This window comes from Cnephaeus nilssonii (assembly GCF_951640355.1).
Source record: "Cnephaeus nilssonii genome assembly, chromosome: 14".
Classification (NCBI taxonomy): Eukaryota; Metazoa; Chordata; class Mammalia; order Chiroptera; family Vespertilionidae; genus Cnephaeus; species Cnephaeus nilssonii.
In genome coordinates this window covers 6,904,536-6,923,689 of record NC_137085.1, presented here as the reverse complement: position 1 = coordinate 6,923,689, position 19,154 = coordinate 6,904,536, and the positions used below count along the sequence as shown (strand labels likewise).

At 44.5% G+C, this 19,154-nt stretch overlaps 1 protein-coding gene across 4 annotated transcripts in view; it reads left to right on the top strand.

The window, feature by feature from the left end:
- Nucleotides 1-19,154, top strand: part of MVB12B (multivesicular body subunit 12B) — a 140,117-nt gene that overhangs the window by 20,963 nt on the left and 100,000 nt on the right. For all 4 annotated transcript variants that reach the window (XM_079790249.1, XM_079790248.1, XM_079790251.1 and 1 more), the window contains one exon: nucleotides 15,579-15,686. In XM_079790249.1, coding sequence (XP_079646375.1) covers nucleotides 15,579-15,686 — 108 coding nt within the window. The remainder of the gene's footprint in view (nucleotides 1-15,578; nucleotides 15,687-19,154) is intronic.

Here is a 19,154-nt window from a genome sequence, read left to right as displayed (position 1 = left end):
AAATTTTTATGAAGTCTAATTTGTTACTTTTTAAATTTATCAATCATGTCTTTGGTGTCAAATCTAAGAACTGTTAGTCTAGACCAGGGGTCCTCAAACTTTTTAAACAGGGGGCCAGTTCACTGTCCCTCAGACCGTTGGAGGGCCAGACTATAGTTTAAAAAAAACTATGAACAAATTCCTACGCACACTGCACATATCTTATTTTGAAGTAAAAATACAAAACGGCAAAAACACCCGCATGTGGCCCGCGGGCCGTAGTTTGAGGACGCCTGGTCTAGACCTAGATCCTGAAGATTTCCCCTATTTTTTTCTATAAGTTTGATAGTTTTACATTTAACATTTAATTTAAGTCTGGTACATTTTGACTTAGTTTTATATAAGGTGTGAACTTAGGTTACATTCTTCTGCCCCCCACCCCTGCCCTATAGATGAACAACTGCTCAGTACCATTAGTTGAAAAGGCAGTCTTTCCTTCTGAATTGCTTTTCAAACATTAAAAAAAATAAATAAATTGGGCATATTTGGGTGGCTCTCTATTCAGCTCCATTCTATGCGTCTAGCCCTCTGCCAGTGCCACACAGTATGGATTATTGCAGCTACATAGTAAGTCTTGAAATTGGGTAGAATGATACCTCTCACTTTATTCTTCTTCTAAAAAAATATTATAGCTGTTCAGGTTTCTTTGTGTTGTCCCATATAAATGTTAGAATAATCTTGCCTATATCAATAAACATTTTGCTGGGATTTAGATGGTAAATATTTAAAAGGGGCATTAGACCCAAGTCCAACATGGGTCTAAATAAGCGGTAAGTTCAACAGTTCTGACACTATCTACCTGCAGACAGCATCAGACTCACAGGTTAAGGGCTCAGTCCCGTAGAACTACCCCCGCCTCACTTCACATGCCAATTGCTAGTCCAAGTTGTCTCCTGCGCTTCTGCCAGACCAGCTATGGATCAGGAGTTCAATGACCCCCTTCTCAGGTTTGATTAATTCCCAGAACTCAGAGAAAGCTCTTCTTTACTAGATCACAGGTTTGTTATAAACGGATACAACTCAGGAGCACCCAGATGGAAGACATGCGTAGGACAAGGTATGTGGAGAGGACACGGAGCTTCCGGCCCTCTCTCCCAGCGTGCCACTCTCCCCAAATCTCCACAGGTCATGACCCTGGAAGCTCCGTACTCCATCCTTTTGGGGTGTTCAGGGGGCTTCATTACGTACGCATTGTTGATTACATTATTGACCACTGGTGATTGGTTTAAACACCAGTCCTCTTCTCTCCCTGGAAATCAAGGAAAGGGTTGTACCAAAAGTTTCAAATTTATGTGTAGAATTATTTGTAGCATTCCCTTATTATTATTTTGGTGTCTTCAGAGTCTATAATATTCTCTGATTCTGATATTGATCATTTGTATATTCTCTCTTTTTTTCTTTGTCAGTCTTAGAAGTTTGTCAATTTTATTAACGTTTTCAAAACAACCAGCTCTTTGTTTCATTGCTTTTTACCCTATTTTTCTGTTTTCAATTTCAATGATTTCTGTTTTTATATTTATTATTTACTTCTTCCTGCTTGTTTTGAGTTTATTTTGCTCTTTTTCTAGGTTCTTAAGGTAGGAACTTAGATATTGAGTTGAGACTTTTCCTCATTTCTAATGTATACATTTAGTGCTATTAATTTCCCTCTCAGCACTACTTTAGCTATGTCCCACAAGTTTTCATATATTTTATCTTCATTTTCATTCTGTTCAAAGTATTTTTAATTTTTCTTTAGATTTCTTCTTTGACCTATGGGTTATTTAGAATTGTGTTGTTTAGTTTTTAAGCATTTAGAGATTTTCCAATCATCTATCTGTTATTGTTTTATAGTTTGATTTCATTGTGTTTGGAGAACCCAGTCTTGTATGACTTCAATTTTTTAAAATTTGTTGAGGTTTGTTTTATAGCCCATGAAATGGTCTGTTTTCGCATATGTTCCGTGGTCACTTGAAAAGACTGTGTGCTCTGCTGTTATTGAGTGGAATTTTTTAAAAAGATAGATTAGATCCTCTTGGTTGATAGTGTTGTGTTCTTCTTTATTCTTGCTGCTTTTCTGTCTAGTTATTCTATCAGTTTTAGAGAGAGCAGTGAAGTTCCCAACTGTAATGTTGGAATTATTCTTTGTTCCTTTCATTTCATCAGTTTTTGCTTCACATGTTTTTCAGCAATGTCTGATGCATGCACATTTAGGATTGCTATCTCTTTTTGGTGTGTTGACCATTTTATCATTATATAATGTCTCTTTCAGTCTTGTAATTATCTTAGCTCCAAAGTATATTTTATCTAATATCAGTATGGCCACTTCTGCTTCCTTTTAATTAATGTTTTCATGATATATCTTTTTTCATACTTTTTCTTCCAATCTGCTTATACCATTTTATTGGAAATAAGTTTCTTTTAGACAGCATATAGTTAGATCATGTTTTTAAACCCACCCCTCTGCAAATTGCTATCTTCTAATTGGTGTATTTAGATCATTTATATTTAACGTAATCATTGATATGTTTGGGCTTAAACCTGCCATTTTATTTTTTATTTTCTGTTTATTGTATGTTTTTATTGTTTGTTTCTGTATTCTTTTTCCAGCCTTCTCTTGAAAGTTTGTTAGAATTTCATTTTGGCTTATTGAAATGTTTTTGAGTTTATTTTGTCGTATAGCATTTTTAGTGGTTGATTTAGGTAGTACATTATGTGTGTCAGTGTCTCTGTGTGTGTGTATCTGGTAACTTCATTTTACTAGTTCACGTGAAGTATAGAACCCTTACTCTCTTTTGTGTCCCTTTATGCTCCCTTATTTATAATATAATTGACTTAAATATTTCCGTACCAGACAGTGTTATAATATTTGCTTCTACCATCAAACATAATTTAGAAAATTCAAAAGGAGAGGTCTATTTACCCATGTTTTTATATACCATGTTTTTTATTTCCTTCCTGATGTTTCAAAGTTTCTTTTTAAAAAAATCATTTCTTTTCTGATTAGAGAACTTCTTTAGCAATTCTTCTAGAGTCTGTCTGCTGGCGGAAAATTCTCTTAGTTTTCCTTTATCTAAGAATGTCTTTATTTCCTGTTCATTTCTGAAGGATATTTCACTGAATATAGGATTCTGGGTTGACAGTTCTTTTAGCACTTGAAAAATGATGTGTTATTTCCTTCTGGCCACTGTGATTTCTAATGAGAAATCTGCCATCATTCGAGTTGTTGTTCCCCTATAAGTAAAGTGTTGTTCCATTCTCAATTCTTCAAACATTTTTCTTTGTCCTAATTTTTCAGGAGTTTGATTATGATGTGTCCTGGTGTGGATTTATTTGGATTTATCATGTTTAGAGTCTGCTTACTTTCTTGACTTGGTAGAGTTATGCCTGTTGTTAAATTTAGGAAGTTTTTAGCCATTATTTCTTCAGGTACTTTTTTCAGCCTCATCCTGTTCCTACTCTTCTGGAACTCTGATGAAAGGGGTGTTAGATCTTTTGTTAGAGTCCACAATTCCCCGAGGCTCTGTTCATTTTTTGTTCAGTCTATTTTCTCTCTGCTGTTCACATTAGGTCATTTCTATTCTATCTCCCAGTTCACTGATTCTTTCTCTCTCTCTTCTATTCTGCGGCTGAGTCCATCCATTAAGTTTATTTCAGTTATTGTATTTTTCAGTTCTAAAATTTCAATTCGGTTCTTCTTTATATTTTCTATTTATTCACTGAGACTTTCTATTTCTTTGCTGAGATTCTCTACTTTTCATTTGTTTCAAGCATGTTCATAATTGTTCAGCGAAGTGTTTTCCTGATGGCTGCTTTAAAGTTTTTTTGTCTCTCTCTCCCCCTCCCCCCCGCCCAGATAATTCAAACATCTCTGTCATCCTGATTTGGGCTCTGTAGATTGTCTTTTTAAATTCAGTTTGAGATCGTTCTGTTTCTTGGTGCTTTTTTTTGATGAGTGGGTTTTGGCTGAAGCCTAGATATGTTGGGTATGTATTATGAGACTCTGGAAAATAATACAATAATTAATAAATAATAATAATATAAGGATAAACTGTTTTGTGTGCTCACAACTGTAAACCTACTTGTACTTTCGCTGGCTCCTTCTGACACTGCTCTGGCAGGAGAAGGAGGACGCCCATCTCTTTCCTGCCAGGTAGGAGTAGAAGTTCAGTCTCCCCACTTGGCTTCTGTTGACACTCAAGGAGATGGGGCTCCTTGTTACTGCTGGAAGGTGATGGAGTTCTAACTCCCCAGTAGGCCTCCACTTATACCTCCTTGCGGGAGTGCCTCATTACAGCCCCCTGGTGGCCCCCACTGACATCACAGGGGCGAAAGTCCCGACTTCCCACCAGGTTTCTCCAGCATCACTCCACTGGGGGAGAGGGAAGCCACATTGTTGCCTGGTGGGGATGAAAGTCCTGGCTCGCTAGTTGGCCCGCCATGACCCCATCTCATCAGAGGTGTTGGGATGCCTGTTAAAGCGCGGTGAGGGTGGAGGTCTAGTCCCCCTACTGGCCTGGGTGGGGTGGGGCCACAGTGTTTTAGGTGGTGTTTGGCTGGAGTAGATCTGTTACTGGCTAAATGATCTGTTATTGTCTAGAGAAAGCAGGCTTTTGTTAGGTCTGGGGTATGTGGGGCACAAAGAAACCACAGGACTCACCACGTTGTTGCTCCGTGGGTCCCGAGGTCCCTGGCTGTCTGCCTTCTTCTCTCACCCTTTAGAGGCCACTTACGTTACTTTCATATAACGTCCAGGATTTTTTATTGTATTTAGTGGGAGGAATAGGAACAGGTGTATCTTATTTCATATTCCTGGAAGGGGAAGTCCTGGCTTGCTCTAGTTTTATGTTAATTTGGGGTTAACCAGAGAATCTGTTTATTTCTAAGCCTGTCAGAAATCTTTCCTAAACATCAATATTCAGCCTTACGTATATAGGCAAGAGAGATGCTACTGCATGTCTATAAAATACTTGCCAGTTATTCCTTAATGTCTGCAAGATTCAGAATGCTTTAGGCCACCTTTCTCAATTTTTGTGGTCCACATTGATAGTATTAAGAGACTGCTTGCATGAGGGATGGTGCATATAGGGAGAGGACATGTAGCTGGAGTTGAGAATTGTGGGAGGTGAGCTGTGTTATTGAGAGATGGAGGTCACTGAAGAGGACAGACCTCCCTTACTGCGAGAGACCTCCAAGTAAGGGAATGACACTAGGAGGAAGAATCGGCTCTAGTTCTTGAAGTAGTCAGACATTCAGGGCATCTAGCGATCAGTTCTATTAATTAGTTGGTTATGTGTGAAGTGATGTTTTGTTTTATTAACAGGTTAACAGTTTGGTCTATATCTTTCCAATCCTTTTTCTATGATTTTGCAAATACCTTTCCACATACACACATGCACGCACACATACATATATACATAAATACATAAATACATATATACATATATACATATATACATATGCACATACATACATACACAGAGTGAGGCCAAAGTAGGTTTACAGTTGTTCACATGGAAAATAATACAATAATAAATAAATAATAATAATATAAGAATAAACTGTTTTGTGTACTCACAACTATAAACCTACTTTTGCCCCACTGTGTGTGTGTGTGTGTGTGTGTGTGTGTGTGTGTGTAGCGGGGGGTGTGGGAGGAAGCAGGAGAGGGAGAGGCTGCAGTTAGTGATGAAACAGAGACTCTGGAGCCCTCGTACCTCGGTTCACATCTGGCTCTGCCGTTTATGAGCTGTGTGGCCTGGTCAAGGTGCTTTACCTCTCAGCGCTTCCATTTTCTTGCTTTAAAGTGGGGATTATTCACAGAACTCTCCTCACAGATCGTGGTGAGGATTAAAGGAGCTGATGTTCATAAAGTGCTTAAAACAGTAACTTGCATTACCTTGAGCCATGCACCTATTATTAATATTATTATTATTACTGGAGGCCCGGTGCACGGAATCGTGCACATTGAAAGTAAATTAATTAGAAGGTGGCCGGTGGGCAGGACTGGGCGAGGCGGGCCGGACACGTCCTGGAGCCAACCTCCCGCGGTCCCTCCCCGGCTGGCTCCCCCTTGTGGTGGCACCGGGGCTCGAAGGGCATCTGTGGAGTGAGCGGGGTCCCAACGGCAGGTGGAGTCCCTCGGCCTGGGCTGCAGGGATCACCAAAACCGGCAGTCCAACATCCCCCGAGGGGTCCCGGAGTGCGAAAGGGCACTCGGGAAGGTTGCTGTCACTCTCGGCAGCTCCTGTGTTGAGCGTCTGCCCCCTGGTGGTCAGTGCGCATCATAGCTACCAGCCCGTCGGCAGGTCAGCCAGTCTGCCCGTTGCTTATGCTTTTATATACATAGATTACTATTATTAATACATGTGTTCTACATAATATTTTTTCTTTCTTCTTTTCTTTAACAATTATGTAGGGAATCTTTCCATAACAGCATCATTCTTTTTAATGGCTGTTTTTCTACTGTAACTCGTTAGCACTGCCTGCTAATGCAATTAAAATTTTTTTCTTTGGTCTTTGAAAAGCAGTGCTGTGATAAGTATCCCTGTACATATGTCTCTGGGTGTGTGCTGATGGGTAAAAGGATGTGCACATTTTAAATTTTAGTAGCTACCACCAATAGCTTTTCAAAAATGCTTTACTGACTTACATATACTCCCAGTAAATGGTATACAGCAGTTTCTATTTACCCTCATTCTTACCATCACTCTTTATTATCAGTCTTCTTACTTTCATTTTTTTCAAACTGGGAGCACATTGTGTGAATTTGAAGTTCTGTTATTGGTAAGGAGGTTGAGCATCTTTTCATGTTTATTGGCCATTTGTATTTTTTCTGTTAATTTCCTGTTTTTAAAGTTGACTCATTTGGTTGGCTCTTTCTTATTGACTGGTTGGATTCCCTAATGTATTCTGTTTATTCTTTGACTATTATATATGTTACATGTATTTTTCTCTCAGTCCATCATTGCCTTTCAACTTTGTTTATAGTATCCAAGTTTGTTGATTATTATTCGTCTTATCAAAGTTTTAGTTTTTACTAGTAGTCATATCTGTCAATTTCTTTTTGGTCTTAAAAGATATAGCTAGATGTTAAAGATACTAGGTGAAGGTATTATGAGAAGTAGTATATTTACATAGTCTCAAAGTATCTCTCACAAAATACTTAGTTGCAAAGAATAAAAGTGGGGAACCAAACAGATACCACATTAAGCAAGTTACTGGTTAACATAACCAATAATGAGACAGATATCATGTGCCTCTTGATATGATACACTGTGAAGAATATAGCATATAAATAAATAAATAAATAAATAAATAAATAAATATCCCATAGAGAGAGAAAGGAAGAGAGAGAAAACAAATGTGGTAAAATATTAACATTATAGGGAATCTGTGTAAAGTAGTACACAGGAATTTTTTGTTAATTTCAAAATAACATGATATAGTTCTTCATTTATTTAACTCTTCTTCAGTTTCTCTCATTAGCCATTTTTAGTTTTTAGTGTATAAATTATACAGATATTTTGCAAAATTTATCCTTAAGCATTTCATATTTGTTATGCTATTGTAAATGGTATTCAGTGTTACTTTAAAAATTTTTTTTCCTTTATTGATTAAGGTACTACATATGTGTCCTTATCCCCCCATTTCCCCCTTCCCCCCCACCCCATGCCCTCACACCCCTGGTGTCTGTGTCCATTGGTTAGGCCTATATGCATTCATACAAGTCCTTTGGTTGATCTCGCCCCCTGACCCCACCACTTTTTACTGCCCAGTCTGTATGCCCTTTTATTTCTTCCTCTTGCCCTAGGGCACTGACTAGAACATCCAATACACTGTTGAGTTGAACTCGGGAAGGCAGACATCCTTGCCTTATTCCAGATTGTAGGGGAAAATCACTCAGTGTTTCACCACTTAAATGTAATATTAGCTGTAGCTTTTCTTTCTGTCTTTTTTTTTTTTTTTTGGTAGACACTATCTAATAAGCTTACTACATACCCTTCCAGAGAGTTGTGATTATACATGGATGTTGAATTTTGTCAAATGCTTTATTGAGATAATCATATTGCTTTTCCTTTGTAGTCTCTTAGTATGATGAAATATCTGATTGATTTTTGATGTTAAATCAAACTTGGATTTCTTGGATAAACCCCACATGGACATAATACATTGCTCTTTTAATGTATTATTAGATTTGATTTGCTAAGATGTTGCTGAGACATTTTATGATATGGTAGTGAGAAATATTGATTGATCTGTGGTTTTCTTTTCTTAGAATGTTTTGGTATTAGGGTAATGATGGTCTCATATAATGAGTTGGGAAGTGTTTCTTTCTCATCTGTTTTCTAGAATACTTAATGTAAAACTGGCATTTTTTCTTTAAATGTTTGTAGAATTCACTAGTGAAACTATCTGGACCTGGACCTGGGTAAGTTTTTAACAACATTTCAAGTTTTAAAATAGAGTTCTATTCAATTTTTCCACTTAAGTTTTTCAGTGCCTGGGCATAAAGTTGTTCATAATATCGTCTTATATTTTTAATATCTCTAGAACCTGTAGGATATCCTCTTATTCATTTCTAATCATGATCATTAGTGTTATCTTTCTTTTTTCCTCCCCAGGCTGCCTAGACTTGTATCAACTTATTGATCTTCTCAAAGAACCAGCGTTTGGTTTTATTTTCTTTATCATTTTTATGTATTCTGTTTTATTGTTTTCTCTTTTATTTCCTTTCTTCTGCTTACTTTGGGTTTAATGTTCTAGTTTTTTAAGGGAAAGTTTTGATTATTGATTTGCAATCTTTCTCCATTTCTAATGTAAGCATTTTAATGCTATGAATTTCCCTCTAAACTCTGCATTAGCTGTATCCCTGAATGTTATTATTTTGTATTTAAATTTAATTCCATTCACAATACTGTTTAATTTCCCTTTTGATTTTTCTTTGACCCAGGGGTTATTTAGATGTGTGTTGTCTTGCTTCCATGAATTTGGGGATTTTCTATATATTTTTTTCTGTTATTGACATCTTATGTAATTCCATGTCATCAGAGAGAAAACTCAATTTTATGGCCTAGAAAAGGAGTTTTCTGTAAAGGTCCAGATAGTAAATATTTTAAGCTTTGTGGGCCACGTGTGGTCTCTATTGCATATTGATTTTTTAATTCTTAAAAATATAAAAACCATTTGCAATTCATAGGCTGTGCACAAAGAGGCTACAGGCTGTAGTTGGTCTGTGGGCTGTAGTTTGTTGACTCCAGCCTGGACTGTGATCTGTCTTGGTAAATGTTCCATGTACACCTGAAAAGAATGGATTTTCTGCTGTTGTTGCAGTTGGAAATTTTCTGGGCATTATTAAAAGAGTTCTCCTTGGCCTCTCTTTTTTTCTGAGGCTCTAATTACATGTATATTAGACCAATTAATATTTTCCCAGAGCTCAAGAAGCTAGAAAAACATATGGAAGGAAATAATAAAGATAGAATGAGAAATCAGAAGTAAAAGGAGGGAGAATTGATCCTTTGTAAAAAGCACAATAGATAAACTTTTTGGCAAATATGATAGTAAAAGGAAATAAATATAAGCAGAATTTAGATTGAGAAAAGGGAAGTAGAGTATAAGGAGATTTGAAAATTATAAGAGACTATGATGAATAGCTCCTATGTGTAACCTTATGTGACTAAAATTGAAAATCTTGATGAGTTAGATCATTGCTACAGCTATTTAAGAAGAAGAAATCCAATAACAAACCTGTATCAAAGGAAGAAATTGCAAAAGTCATTAGAGAATTATTTCCAACAAAAGCACTAGGCCTAAATTGTTTTAAGGTAACATTCCCTAAAATTGTCAAGAAACTGGTAATTCGCACATTCTTCAAACTATATAAAAGCTTTGAAAAAGGATGGGAAGCTTCTGAGCTAGTCGAGAGGAAAGCTTATTTAAAAAAATAATAATTTTCCTTTGTCTAGCAGCCTCATTGAATCTTTTATTGTTCCGAATTCCAACCTACCACTCACCCCCACCTGATTTCTGGGCTATTTCCTGACCCTTTGATCATGGTTTAAGCTGACGTGTTTGGAAGGTTTATGTGATAGGAAATTATGTGATTGCAGATTCCACTGTGTTTGTGGAGAGGACCAGACGAGAGGGCAGGAGTGTGAGAAGGGCTTGATCCGCTGACTGAGCAAATATCCAGCACCTCTGTTCTCACCGTCCTTCCTCACCGCCGCCGGAACTGCCCCCACGCGGCTCCCTCACTCCGCTCCAGCCTCACCTTTCCTGTAGGATGGCCTGTGGAAACTGTCGAAAAAACCGGCTGCTCACCTGCTTAGAATGGTTCTCCAGCCAGCTTTCTGTGTTTAGATTCAGAGGCAGATTCATTGTTTTATTTATTTCTGAGTGTTCAGCAGCTAGCACTCAGAAGGGGGTTATCAAACGGATGGACTTCCCTGGAACCTAAGACTTATTTTGATTTGCCCTTGCCTGCCTTCTCGCCCCCCTCCTGTCCCCTGGAACTCTGCGTCGTTTCTCAGCTGTGCTGTCCCCACGCCCGCCCCGTGCCTGGTGCGTGCACGCCGGCCCTCTCCCTGCGGAAGGACGCTGGAGCGCTTTGTGTTTTGATGGTGGGCTTACTCTCCTCTGTTGTGGCTCCTACCACTTTTTAACCACAGCTGTCGGCCCGTGTGTATCTCTGCATCGCAAGGCGTCTTGCATAGGGCTGCCCCTCCATACCCAGCTGTGCCTGGGTGCATACATACACACCGGGCATGCAAAGAAGGCTTATTGACTCGAGTTAGCTGGCTCCTTTCTCCTTCGCCTCTCTGTGTCTGGGATATTGGATGCCAACATCCAGCTAAGTTATGTTTGTGTTAAACATGAATTGAAATGCAATTACAGCTGGCAGTGTGGTTTGAGAGCTGAGTAATAGAGTAAAGAGGAAGGGTGACTTAGTCACAAGTGCCAGTTCATCTCCTTTGCTTTCTTGCTCCTGTCATTGAGCATGACTCATGAGCTCACCAGTTCCACTCGTCTCCTCTTAATCCCATCACATTAACTCTTCCTGTCCCCCTCGTCTTGCTGGGTCTCTTTCAGGCCCCTTTGTTAACACCCGCCAGAAGCCCGGAGCCCGGCCTTGCAGTCTGAGTTGTTCCCTCTTATCCAGCAGGAACCTGTACCGCCACTCCAGGTGGTCCGTGCGGAGAGCGTGCGCAGGGGTGGGGCCGGCAGCGTGGGGTAAGGGTGTGGGGGAGGCTGGGCCCATGCGCAGACCCGTGTCCTTCCTCAAAGCCTGGGGGAGCCAGGAAGCATCACCGGATTTTCTGCTAATCCCAGGACCTCGAGTTTTCACTATTTTCTTAACCATATCCTGCTAGGGCCCTAGCTAAGGGGAAATGGTGCCATTTGTCAAAGCTGCTGCCTTCTTACCTTAGACCCATTTTGTTTTCATAGGCTTATTGAACTGCATTCAGAAATTATGGCTTATAATTGGGCCTGCCTTGAGGTCTGGTGATTTGGTTTCATAGAAAAAGTCCCTTGTTCTTAAGAAGGCGCTTGGGTGTCCTGGCGTCTCCAAGTGGGGGTCTCCGATCTGTGCCCTGGCTCGTTGGTGAGCCCTCTCCAGCGCCCCTGCGCCGACGGGCGTGTCCTTTACAAAGCCACTGTCCTGGGTTCGGAGGAGCTTTCCTAAAGTCTGGAGGTGGACGGAGCAGAGGGGGGACACATGCATTCACCAGCAGGTCCTGTGCTTGGCACTGGGAGTCGTGAATTGGAGGTGGTCCCTGTCTGCCCGTAATTTGCAGACCCGTCAACAGGGAGAAAATGAGGAAGAGGTGACACAGCGGGGAGCCCCTGTGCGTGGCTCTCCTTCCCAAGATGAATCCCCAGGTGAGGTCTCATGGCCACGTCCTTCTGTCTCCTTTCTTGCTTGTTAATCCTCCTTGTGTAAATCCACTCATTCTGTCCTCGGTCTCTGCCCCTTCCCACACACACCTGCGGCTGTCCCCGTTCCTAAAAACGAGGCGATGTCGCCACTGCCACCATCCTGCCACCTCCCCACCTCCCAGGCCTGTCTTTATCAGTAAGCCCTGCCTGCCCAGGGGCTCCTACCGCCATCTCTTTGTCATTCTTTTCACTCACCCCTTAGTTCCTGTCTAACTCGGTAGTTTTTTCCTAATTCTTGGCCTCGTCTCAGCTTTGAATGCTATTGACCAATGTCTTCCTTCCTTAATAGATTCATTTTCTGAATTCAGAACTAACACATGCTCTTTGTAGACAATTTGGAAGACACAGAAAAGTACAAGACAGAGAATAAAAGTTACAGAATCTTACCAATCAGAGGAAAAATGCTAATAACATTTTGACAGAGACGCGCATTCATTGCTTTTGCTAAAAAGTATTAGACATTTTCAACGGAAGCTCTGTGGCCAAGTTGAGCTCTCCATTCAGGATACAAAGCGATGTGATGCAAACGAAATCAGAACCAAAAACACACCTGGAGTTCTTCACCTCGGCACCAGCTAAGCTGAATGGCTCTTTTCCCTTTAGGGTTTTTAGAAGCACCTTTGGGCGCCCTTCCGTAGGACCCCAAGGGTGGCTGCTCGGCCCCTGCCCCCCTGCTGTGCCCACGCTGCTCGGTTGAGAGCTGCCGTGGCTCCGTGGTTGGCCACTGACCCGGCCAAGCGTGTTTCCACAGCGCAGGCTCTAACACATCAAGGCCCTTTGAACTCCATTCTTACCCGTAGTGTCAGCCAGATATTTCCTTTGGAATGTCTGCGGAGTTTCCTGGCTCCGTGTTTGCTTTCTGTCTGCCAGGCACCTCTTTGCATTGTGGGTGGGCTCTCCTAACACCCCGGGGCGTGAACAGGCTGAGGAATCTGCTGGTTAGCTGTGGTGTCTTTCAGGAGCTCCTCTTGGGCAAAGCGCTGGGTCCCCGCGGTGAGGACCCTCTGACAGCTCTGAGGGCTGGCTGCACAGGGCCTGTCCTGGGGCTCAGCTAGACAGCTGCTCTACAAAGTGTTTCTCAGGCAGATCTTTGTTTCTCACCGAATCAAATGAAGGCTTTTAACTTGTTGATTTTCCTATTATAAAAGTTACGTAGAGTCAGAAGGCATAAACTTGCAGTTGTAAGATAATTAGGTCACAGGGACGCAATGAGCAGCATTGTCTGAGGCCTGTCATGTCCATGGTGTGGGGCCTGTCGTTTCTCTCTGGAAGTGCTAGCGGTGGTTTTCTAAGTCCCAAACTTGGTGGGATTCTGTTATTTTGCTTCGGGGTAGGACTTTTCTGTTCACTGTGGTGGACCGATCAGGACCGGCCACCTCCCTCCCCTCCTGCCTTGCCTCCCCTTGGCTGGGGTTGGAGGGCATTACACATCTTTGCTTCATTGCAGATGAGTTGTGGCCTCAGGGCAAGGCCTGGCCTTTGGTTTGTCCATTTATAATGCTTCTCAGACTCGGTCAGGGTGGAGAAGGGGGACTGAGGAAGGGCCGGCCTGTCGCCCTCACTCTGCCTGCCCCGGCCTCCCCACCTTGTTCAGGTGTCTCTCACTCAGAAAAAGGAAAGTTCTGCCAGAGGTGAGAAGAGGGAATCGTCATTTCCAAACCGTGGGAACGGTAGCCTTGGTGTCGTGCACACCCACTCCTCGTGGGGTTTCCCGATACACACGAGAGCCTCGGAGCCCCTCCGCCCCCGTGGGAGGTGAGGACACAGCTTTCTTCCTTCTGGGGTACCAGCCTGTGGCTCCTCAGACTTCGAGGGTTCTGCAGACGTTTTTTAATGTATTAACAATAAAGCCTTTATTATAGAGAAACCAAATAGGTTTCAGGTGGCATGGCATTTCTCTCTTCCTATACATTTTTTATTTTCACATTTTAGTGGTTCCGAAATTGGGATGCACCTAACAATATAGATTTGTACATTTTGATATGATACTAGTATTTCTTATTTTTCTAAAGGGGTGTTTCTTTAAATCTCTAAGTGATTCCCAAATGACTCCATACTAGAATTTAGGAAATACAGTAAAAGTAGAGCTTGAGAAACAAAAAAAGCTTTCAAAACATGGATCCAAGGAAGAAAACACACCAAACGGGTCCTTGGTGGTGGCGAGTTGGGGCCACTGCGTTAAATGTCATGTTTTTCAAGAAACTCGGTGTGTGACCGTCACGGGGAAGTGCTGACGAGGTCTGATCCCGAACTAGCATCTTCCTTCCTGTGGGGATGACATGGACATCCTTGGAGCCAGCGGTTCCTACATTATCCCCATACCTTTCTTCCAGATTCCAGGCCAAACGTATTTGCATATTTAGCAGAAGTACCTTTCTCCGCCCTTTGTAGCATTTGCTAATTTACCATTGTTGGGTTTGAAAAAGGCATTTTCCTTTGCCTGTTGGCCTGTGGGCTTTCCCGGGGCGGCCTCAGAGAATGGCTGCGGGGCTCTGGGACACCCGGCTGGTGCTGGTGTGTGTGACTGCGGCTGATGGCGGCCGTGAGCTGCTCCAGTATGGGCTGTGGGCTGACTCCAGTGTTCTCTGTAAAGGAGATGCTTTCAGCAGTTTGTCAGCATGGCCGGGAGGTTGTCTGATCAAGGACTGCACCCCGAGGCTACACCTCTCAGGGACAAGCAGGGAGACACCGAGTGTACCCCGACAGGGATGCTGCTCCCTGAGCCTTCCTGGTGTCCCCCACGGGTGCCAGCCAAGGTGCTGGAGGTCGATGAATCCTCTGAGGAGATGCTGGTAAGACTGGCGTGTTAGGAGAGCAGGCCCAGCCCTGACAGTCCACCGGGAGCATCTGGAGGTCCCTGCCCTCCTCCAGCCCCTCCCCTCTCCCTCCCATCCCATCACAAGCCCTCCCCCCAACCTCCCGCAGCCCGTGCCCCGGTCCTGTGAGGCCCAAGCAAGGCTGGCTTCAGCCTGGAACTCTCCTCGGAGGAAAACACCTGCATCTGTACACAGGCAGACGGCTTCCTAGTGAGGCTACAAACCGGGAGCTGGGTCTGCCTTCTTTTTCTAACATGATACAGTTTCCGACCTTGAATGGCACTGGCAGAGCTGGTGCCTGGAAGATACGCTGAGGAGGGGTTTCCTGACACCTGCCCCGGCCCCGTGCACCCCATTGACGAGGCACCTGGCGGGCCCCAGGGTCCTGGAGCAGGGCCGTGTCAGCTCCCCACAGCGGTGCCCTCTCAGGTGGCATTTCACACCCCATTGGACTTTCTCCTGCACCCCTGCCGTCCCCCGAGTGAGTGGTAATGAGCAGCCTAATGTGCTGACTTCTCCAATCCCTCCTTGGCCCATTACAACACAAGTTGCTCTTTTCTCATTAGAACCATTTTTGTCAGGGTGTCTTTAATCAACGGCTTCCCCGGGGACAGTATTTTTAGAAGTTGTGTTTTTCACACTCTCCCTTGTCCCCTTTTGGAAAACCTCTTCCCGGGGCCCAGTGAAATGAACTAATGAGATGCCGTGCGAGTTCCGGCCGGTGCTAATTGGCACCGGTACGGAGAGGCGGCTGGCACGCTTCGGTGCCACCCGCCTCACCTGCGGTCCTCTGTCTCTTCGGTGCAGGTGGCGCAGACGGCAGACGGTGTGGATGCTGACCTCTGGAAGGACGGCTTGTTTAAATCCAAGGTTACCAGATACCTGTGCTTCACAAGATCGTTTTCCAAAGAAAATGTAAGTCTGGTCGCGCCTTTCCATTTGCTGAGTGAGCACAGGCCACGTGTGCTGCCGCTTGGAGTGTCCTCCGGCGTCTGTTGTGGTCGGTCTTCGTCACCATATTAATTCACCTGCGGTTTCAGGGAACTGGGTGGAATCAGCAGCTTTCGCTGTGCTTCGTTTATGAAGAGTGTTATTAACCATGTGCCCCAGAGTACCGTGAATTCCATTAAAATGTTCTCAAGCAAACCAGGAAATTCCTCTCGCAGCTCTCATTTGCCCACCTTTCCTCCGAGGAACAAATCACAGGCGGGGGGGGGGGCGGGGGGGGGGGACAGGAGAACTTTCGGCGGAGCCGGATTGAAAGCTGACCCACACCTGGAGGCGCAGCTAGAAGGGTGCTGCCTGGTCACCCCTTCCACAGACTCAGCCTGTTTCCAGAGTGAGTCTTTCCCGGTCTCTGTATGCCATGGGCGTCCCTGTTTCTGCAGGTGGGCAGTCGCCAGTGTCCATTCCTGTTAGTGTGCCGTTCCTCAGACTCGGGCCATAAACGGGGGAATTTTTGACGATACCCGATCAAGCTTTTCCAATCGTGTTTTAATGGTAGCTTTAGGAAGAGGGAACCCGCTTTCCTGTCCTCCGCGTGGGGCCTGCCCTGGTCACCCTGCAAATACCCCTCCCGTTCCCCAGACAGCCTTCGCCCTTTCCTGAGCTCAGAGCGCTTGGGCTTCTCCAAGGTCACCTGTCTTCCCTCGCCCCAAGAGGGCGCAGGTTGCCATTCTCAGGGAGCCATTTTATTTTGGGCCTAAGTGTTCCTGTCTCTTTCTGATGCAAAGTGTTTTTGAAATATTTTTATTAATTTATTTTTATAAATGTTATTATAACAGTAAGATATGTTATGGTTTAAAAAGGAAACAAAAACTGGGTCCTAGCTGGTTTGGCTCAGTGAATAGAGTGTCGGCCTGCGGACTGAAAGGTCTCGGGTTCTATTCCAGTTCAGGGCACATGCCTGGGTTGCTGGCTCAATCCCCAGTAGGAGGCATGCAGGAGGCAGCTGATCAGTGAATCTCTCTCATCACTGATGTTTCTATCTCTCCCTCTCCCTTCCTCTCTGAAATCAATAAAAAAAAGTTTTTTAAAAAAAGAAAAGAAAAACAACTTTAAACATCTTCGTTCAGAAGCTTGAATGGGAAGAGAAACGGTCTTTCTCCCGTCACATAGCCCCCCAGCCCATGTCCCGGCCGGTCCCGGCCTGGCCCTCCGCGCTTTCTGGATGGAGACAGTCACGCCGTTCTTTGGCTGCCACTCTCCCACCTACCGCTCCTGTGTTTATTGAGACGTCTTTGGAAGGAAGATTATTTATAACATACGCAGGGCTGGGGAGAAGTCATTGCTTTAATCCCCCCTAATGGCGAGGGTAACGTCTGCTTGTTGTGAAGTGCAGCTTCTGATGGAGTGGGGACAGTCCTGGTGCTAAACTCCGACCTCCTTTCACCAGACTGGCCGGCAGGCAGCAGCTGCGCAGCAATGAGTGTGAGCAGGTCCGTGGGGCTCACCCGCCGCCTGAGGACACGGAGGGGCAGGGTGGCGTCCCCCCCTCTCCACCCTACCTCCCTTTGTCCCGGGAGTTACCTAATCCCTTTTTTTAAAACTCCTCATGTTTTTAACTTTGTCACCCCTGTTCTGTCCGCCGGCCTCCCCTTGGTGCAGAGGTCAGCGCGCTCACTGCTGCTCCGGGCTGTGAGGACGGACCCCGGGGGCGCCCTCGCTCTGCTTAGTGGCTTCACGGGGTCATTTCTGATCTCTGCTCAGTCTTCCCCCATCCTGACTGAGAAGGCTTCGGCTCAAAACGGTGGCCTCCCAGGACAGCCATGATCTCTTATGCCACTTTTTAGTGTGTGTGTGTGTGTGTGTGTGTGTGTGTGTGAGTGTTTGATTTTTTTTTGTTGCGTTTCCCCCGAAGGCTGTGGGTTCTTGGTACTCGAGGCCAGAGGAGTCCCCGATCCTTCGTGTGGGGACAATGACAAGTCTAAAATGGCAGATAAGTGGCCTGCGCTTGTTAATTTTGGTGTCACAGGCAAAGCTCCTGTAGAGAATGCATGACTCAGTCACCATTTGTTGAACACTGAAGAGACGTTCATTGAGGGCTTCCTTTGTGTGCCTTCCTCCAGGAGGCCCAGGAGGTGGGTAGGGCATGAGGAGGGATGTCGGGTGAGGACCAGGGCCGTGGGGGAGACCTCTGCCGCTCCTTAGAAGCAGCACAGGAAATAGGTCATTCTGGTTCCAGAAAAAGAATGAATGGGTCCTGTGGTGAAATCCAAAGGGATGCATTTCCGGGGGTGGCAGGGGCCCACGGCCGGCCAGGGGTGGACAGGAATGAGGCATAGTTTAATCTGCCGCAGCCGCCGTGCCGGCCCTGCTGTCAGGGAGGACTCGGCGTGGCATAATTTGTACAGCTGTGAAGGAGGGATGCGGGATCTCAAGGCTGGACAGATTCTTAATTAGGTGACTTGAGACTCCCAATGTAGGAGTTTTGGGAGACTCCTTTGGAACTTAAATTTCCTTCCCCCAATAATGCCATTAATACAGAAACCTGGCTTTGGAGTGACATTGCTTCCTGGGGAAGGATCGAGATTAATTGCACTTTTCATGCCCTGTACTTTCTGCATTACCTGTAATAATAATGTACATAGATTAGGTAGGGAGGATATTAAACAGAAGGATTTATGAACATTTGAATATTAAGTTGGTTATCTGTGGCTACCTTAAATGCAAGGTTGTCAAAAATAATTACAGTATACTAGCAAACACTGGCTACCAGAGGCAATATAAATACCCTGAGTCAGTGCATATTGGGCTTTTGGCATGAATCATTTGCTCAACAAGGATTGGGAATACGTTCTTCATATTTATGAGGAGGAAATGAAAGGGAGCACGGGGTGGGGGAGGGGAGAGGGACACGCGAAATTAATGGTGTCGCAGACCCACTGTATTAAACCCAGTGCAGCCAGCCCTGCGCGGAGGGCCCCACGCAGACTGGGGGAAGCTCTGGCCGTGCAGCTCCCGTTTGGTGTGCACGGGAGGGTTTTGATGCTTTTTAAAATGGCCACCCCACCCATGTTCTGGTTTTACGATCTGGGACATCTGTAGTGTGGAGGGTGAGGTCGCTAAGTGGTTTGCAGTTGACTTCCGTGAAACCCAGCTTGTCAAGCAGAAGACATCTGCAAAGGATATTGATGAACTCCCATCCATCTCCGGGGAGGGACACATACCCAGTGTTAATTTCTCAAGGCAGAAAGCAGCGATGACATGGAAACGCAGCCGCCATGAAAAAAAACGATGATCGATTAGGTGAGGCAGCTCTGCAGGCAGCTCATGTCTGCGAGTTAGGCTAACGGTCCAAGCCCTGTGCGAGGTCAGAGATGTGGTCCGCACCCCGAGGGTCCCCGGTCCGCCTGCCGGGCCACGCCGTGCGCTGTTCCCCGA